At 39.6% G+C, this 6,321-nt stretch overlaps 1 protein-coding gene and 1 pseudogene across 1 annotated transcript in view; one reads left to right on the forward strand and one right to left on the reverse strand.

Moving 5' to 3' along the window:
• The window catches only part of Angptl5 (angiopoietin like 5), a 117,127-nt gene that overhangs the window by 7,815 nt on the left and 102,991 nt on the right, over positions 1–6,321 (forward strand). Inside the window, 2 exon segments of the mRNA XM_021206654.1 lie at positions 3,364–3,467; positions 4,174–4,267. Coding sequence (XP_021062313.1) covers positions 3,364–3,467; positions 4,174–4,267 — 198 coding nt within the window.
• LOC110328101 lies at positions 921–1,415 on the reverse strand (annotated as a pseudogene).

Here is a 6,321-nt window from a genome sequence, read left to right on the forward strand (position 1 = left end):
AAAAAAAAAAAAAAAAAAAAAAAAAAAAAAAAAAAACCCAAACTAAAATAAATAAAAAAGAAAAATCCCGAGCTTAACAAAATCTTTACAAGTCACCTCGTGAAAATAGGCATTTGGCACCCATGCAAAGAGTTACAGAGATAAAGTTCAGAGCTGAGACTGAAGGAAGGACCATCCAGAGACTGCCCCACCTGGGGATCCATCCCAGAAACAACCACTAAACCCAGACACTATTGCATATGCCAACAGGATTTTCCTGACAGGACCTTGATAGAGCTGTCTCGTGTGAGGCTATGCCAGTGACTGGCAAATTCAGAAGTGGATGCTCACACTCATCTATTGGATGGAACACAGGACCCCCAATGGAGGAGCTAGAGAAAGTACCCAAGGAGCTAAAGGGGGATGTAACCCTATAGGAGAAACAACAATATGAACTAACCAGTACCCCCGGAGCTTGTGTCTCTAGTTGCATTTGTAGCAGAGAATGGACTAGTAGGCTATCAATAGGAGGAGAGGCCCTTGGTCTTGTGAAGATTATATGCCCCAGTACAGGGGAATGCTAGGGCCAGGAAGTGAGAATGGGTGGGTTGGGGAGCAGGGGAAGGGAGGAAGGCATAGGGGACTTTCAGAAAGGAAACTAGAAAACAAGATAGCATTTAAAATGTAAATGAAGAAAATATCTAATAAAAAAAAGAAAATAGGCATTTGGCCAATAAGAATTTAATTCCACACCAATGAAACTTTAGAGGCTAGATTTATGTAGGGTAGTGTTTGCAGACACTATATAATTTTTGTTTACTCTAAAAGATGACAAGACAAATTCCTTAGTGAAATCCTGGCCTAACATATTTGCTTTACTTCTATAGTGAAAGCATAGTGTTAACTGTGGAAGCTTTCAGTGCGTGGCACTGACTCATGATCTACACAGGGGATCCTTCAAAGGCTACAATTAAGGAGCCATACTTTTCAGCAATGCAGGTCCGATTGAGGTCTTCTGGCCCATTTGCTTGATACTCATGCTTTATACCTGGGAACTTCTTCTTGATGGCATCCTTCGAGCTTGCAGAGATCATTTTAGTTTTCAGAGGTGCTGGTTCTGGTGCCCACAGGAAGAACATCAGCTCTTCTTTCCTGGACTCCTTGGTCTCAAAGCTGGCGTCATACAAAGCGCAGAGACAGTCTTTTTCAGGAAGCATTCCGACAAAATGCTTCAAAGGATCAGTTATGGTGGCACCAACATCTGCCACCAAGATTTCTTTGCCTTCTTCAACGACTGTGCACTATCTGTCTGCACTGAGATAGAAAATGACAGCCTTCTTTCTTTTCTTGATATCTTCTGGTGTGGAGCATCTCTGAACTGTCATGTTGTAGAAAATGCAACATACTTCATCTGCAATTTGAACTCCTGAGGCCATGTTCGCAGGGGTGGACTTCGGGAGGAGAGCTAGGAGCCTGATGGTAAAGTTTGTGCACCTTCCTCCTCTGGGTAGCAAAAGCAGGAGAGCAAGTGCTATGCCTTAGTTTTATAAGCGTTACTTTATATTCTTGTCACCTAAGGCCAGATGCTTTATGTAATACTTACATACCTAATAATTATTTGGTAAGTCAGTGGAATCTCCCTTCCAGGGAGTCTAGTAGCATCTACACACCACAGAAAGAAGGGCAAACCAGAGAGCCCTGATAATAGGGATACAGTAATTTACTAGGGGCTGTTTTACTTCCTACATCTGATCCCTGGAAATTTCACTTTAGTTTTTTTTTTCTCTAATTTATCCACCCCAGTGAGGCTATTTCTAAAAACAAACACATTATTACTGAAAACTACAATAACTAATGCAATAAACATAGTGTAAATGTAGTCATTTGAAGTAGAAAAGGGTCACAATTAGGGGTTTTAGTCAATGTAATTAAGCTGTAGTCACGGAGCAGTAATTCCTATCATTTGTTACTTACATGGGGTACAGGGAGGAAAGACAACTGGTGTAGGGGAGCTGATGGTTGATCCAGTTCCTATGGACAATCATATACAAGTCAGTGAGTGCAAAAAGCTGACCAAATGTGGTTAGTTTCTGTGTAACATAAGTGTCCCAAGCTCTAACCATGAATTCACTTTGTTCCCCTAAGACAGATGTGGAAATTCAAGAGAGAACTAAGAGAAAGCAAGAGACTAGAAATAAAATGAGAGATGCAGCTGGATGAAATAGACTCAACACTGTTAGAAATTATTAATGCCATTCTAGTGCTAGGGTAAATAAGCATAGAAATACATACCTTTTCAAAAGGTATCTGTGAAATATGGGCCCTTTCGGTAAAGAGGACATCATTACTGTTGTTGTCACAGGTGAGAATCTCTCAGTCTGGGAAACAGCCATATTTTTATTTCCTGGGTCATTGTAGTTTTATTGTTGTTGATATTTAAACTATTTTATTTTTATGTGTGTGTGTGTTTTCTACATGAGTGTATGTATGTGTACCACATACACGCAGTGCCTGAGGAGGCCAGAAGCTGTTAGATCCCTTGGAATCTGAGTTAAAGCTGGCTACAAACCACAGTCCTCTGCAAAAGCAGTCAGTGCTTTTAACTGCTGAGTCATCTCTCCATCCCTCAGCATGGTTTTAGGTGTTAAAAATATTAGACACAACGACAGGATGGCAGCATGATCTCAGATGCCCGAAGAGAAAATATTTGTAGTGTTTGTGCAGCCTTTTTAAAAATAAGGAATAGCCGGGCATGGTGGCACACGCCTTTAATCCCAGCACTTGGGAGGCAGAGGCAGGCAGATTTCTGAGTTCGAGGCCAGCCTGGTCTACAAAGTGAGTTCCAGGACAGCCAGGGCTACACAGAGAAACCCTGTCTCGAAAAAAAAAAAAAAGAAAAAGAAAAAGAAATAAGGAATAATGAATATTTTCAATCAAAGGAATCAGTCAATCAGAGGGAATTGTATTATGCAAATTCAGACAGAAACTAACGCGGATCTTAATGTTTTTGCATTTATTTACGTATTACTTTATATTTAGTGTGTGTGTGCACCCATGTACTGGGACACATGTGTGGAGGTCAGAGTACATTTTTTTAGGTGTCAGTTTTTCCCTTCTATCATGTGGGTCCTAGGAATTGAATTCAGGGTTTCAAATTTGTGGCAGGTACTTTACCCACTGCGGTAGGTATGTTTCTGGTCTCTTAAACGAATATATACTAACTAAAATATATAGTTATACATTTAGATGAATTGAGATACTATTCTCTATTTATCCCAAATCAATAAAATTCATTATTTTCCCTGTAACATTTTATATAACATTATAAAATATTCTATAACATTGTTTTATTTAACAATGTAAAATCATTTTTTTCTCATTAAGGAAATCTGCAAAATTCTTTTGTTTCTTATGCAAGAAGTACCAAAAACCTATTAAGAAATGTAATGGGTGAGCAACAAGCATCTTTGAATTACTTATCTCCCCAGGTATGGAATTCATTTGGCATTTCATTGCATTGCATGTGCACACTGACATAGCTGGCTGGAACTATAGTCATTTTACTTTATGCATTAATGTTCACCAGCTATGATCTGAGAAGCAGTGTAACATGTTGCAATGAAGCAGCGACCTTCATTCAATGGATAATGAGAAAACAAATATGGAAAAGTAGAGATAATCTTAATTCTGTCAGAATGATATGGGGAGCCTCTCACAAGAGAGATCCTGTGAGCTGAGTAGTGAGAGATGAATAAATGCTTTAAATATTACAAGGTTGGATAAGGAGGGCACAGCATTCCTTTCACAGGGCACTGAGTTGGTACAGGGATGGAAGGGCTAGTGAGGCTGCAAATGGGTAAAGAATTCTGACTGAAAGAATAAGGAACTAAATCTTACTACACCATAGGACATTGAGTGTCAGAAGGAAACATCATTCCATTAACAGCTGGTGTAGAGGATGAGTCTGGAAGACAAAAGGGAGGCAGGAAGAAACCCAGCAATTCTTTAGGCACAGTAAGAACAGAGCAATAGGGCCAGGAACACTACTGAGTGAATGATTGCTATTTATGTCTTTGTTTTGCTAAAACACTAAGAATCCAATTTAGAAGAAGAGAAGGCATCCCTTTGCAGGCTTAGAGACAACATTTATATAATTTAGTTAAGTATAACCTTGCTTTGTGTGTCTGTGTTTAGATTAATGAGCTCATGAATCAAGTTCTCCTTTTGACTACAGAAATTTTTAGAAAACAGCTGGATCCTTTTCCTCCTGGGGCTGTTCAGTCACATGGTAAGAGTACTTGTATTTCAGCTTTCACACTTCTGTTTTAATACTCAACAATTTCTGGACAGCTTGTTGCATTGAAAAGCTTTTGAACACACCGCTCACACTGTTTCCTAACAGCCTGGAGGACTGGTATATGCCATTAACCCAGTTATACCATGTGTCCTTGCCTAGGCTGAGAGACTTTTCCACTGTCTGAAGCCATAGCTGTAAAGTAATATTCCACATCTGTTGACGTTCGAGTAACTGTAGATGCTTTGTCCTGAGCGCCCCACCTGGCCTTTTATTAATAAGTACTTTTCACTCAGAAGAGAAGCTTCAGAGTTCCTCCAACCTGTGAAAAATGTTTTTTTTTTTCTCACATATTTCAAACTGGGATATAAGAATTAAAAGGAAAAAGACATTTAGTGCAGAAATAAACATGAAGTTAACTTTAAAATGTAACTTATGACAAGTTTCTTCCGGTAGGCACCAGCTTGGGGTCACCTTGGATGTGAACTAGGCGGACGATCCCACAGTTCCCAGAGACTCTCCATGCGATCTTAGGATCACTGGTGAGTGGAGCACAACATCTGTTCCAAACCAACTGTGACGGGCCTGTGACAGCAGGAGCAAGGACACAGGAGCCCTGCCTGACCAGAGGCTCGGGTTCCTTATGATCGGTACTGGTTTATGTTGGTTTCAAACAAACCAGACAACTTCACGGTCCTCAGAGGAGACACTACTTCCAGGTGCTGTAACATGTCCAGGATCTTAGGATTCCAGAAAACTAGGATACCAGGAGATTGATCATACCAGGATCTCAGGGTCTCAGAGGAAGCTTGATTGCCAAGAACTCTGACATGCCCAGAATCTCAGGTTCACAGGAGCCTGGAATCACAGGATCACAGAGAAAGCTGGACTCTGAGGAGTCCTGAATCAACCAGGATATAGGAAGGACAGGTTCCAATCAGATATACTGAGGGCAGCAAGCACTCGAGATAATCAGATGGCAGGAGGCAAGCATAAGAACGGAAGCAACAGAAATTAAGGTCACTTGGCATCATCAGACCCAAACTCTCCTACCATAGTAAGTCCTAGATACACCTTCACACCAGAAGAGAAAGACATGGATCTAAAATCACTTCTTATGATGATGATGGAGGACTTTAAGAAGGAAATACAGGAAAACACAGGTAAATAGCTAAAAGTCCTTAAGGAGGAAATACAAAATTCCCTTAGAGAGTTACAGGAAAACACTACTAAACAGGTGAAGGATTTGAACAAAACCATCCAGTATCTAAAAATGGAAGTAGAAACAATAAAGAAATCACAAAGGGAGACAACTCTGGAGATAGAAATCCTAGGAGAGAAATCAGGAACCATACATGCCAGCATCAGCAACAGAATACAAGAGATGGAAGAGAGAATCTCAGGTGCAGAAGATTCCATAAAGAACATGGGCACAACAATCAAAGAAAAGGCAAATTCCAAAAGGATCCTAACTCAAAACATCCAGGAAATCCAGGACACAATGAGAAGACCAAACCTAAGGATAATAAGATTAGATGAGAATGAAGATTTTCAACTTAAAGGGCCAGCAAATATCTTCAACAAAATTATAGAAGAAAACTTCCCTAACCTAAAGAGATGCCCATGAACATACAAGAAGCCTACAGAACTCCAAATAGACTGGACCAGAAAAGAAATTCCAGATACATAAGAAACTCTACATAAAACCAGAGACACTGAAACTAATAGAGGAGAAAGTGGGGAAGAGCATCCAAGAATGACCACAGGGAACAAATTCCTGAACAGAACACCAATGGCTTGTGATGTATGATCAAGAATCGACAAATGGGACCTCATAAAATTGCAAAGCTTCTGAAAGGCAAAAGACACTCTTAATAAGACAAAAGGGCCACCAACAGATTGAGAAAAGATCTTTAACAATCCTAAAACTGATAGAGGACTAATATCCAATATCTATATCTATATCTATATCTATATCTATATCTATATCTATATCTATATCTATATCTATATCTATATCTATATCTATATCTATATCTATATCTATA

Source organism: Mus pahari, chromosome 10 (assembly GCF_900095145.1).
Source record: "Mus pahari chromosome 10, PAHARI_EIJ_v1.1, whole genome shotgun sequence".
In the NCBI taxonomy this organism is placed as follows: Eukaryota; Metazoa; Chordata; class Mammalia; order Rodentia; family Muridae; genus Mus; species Mus pahari.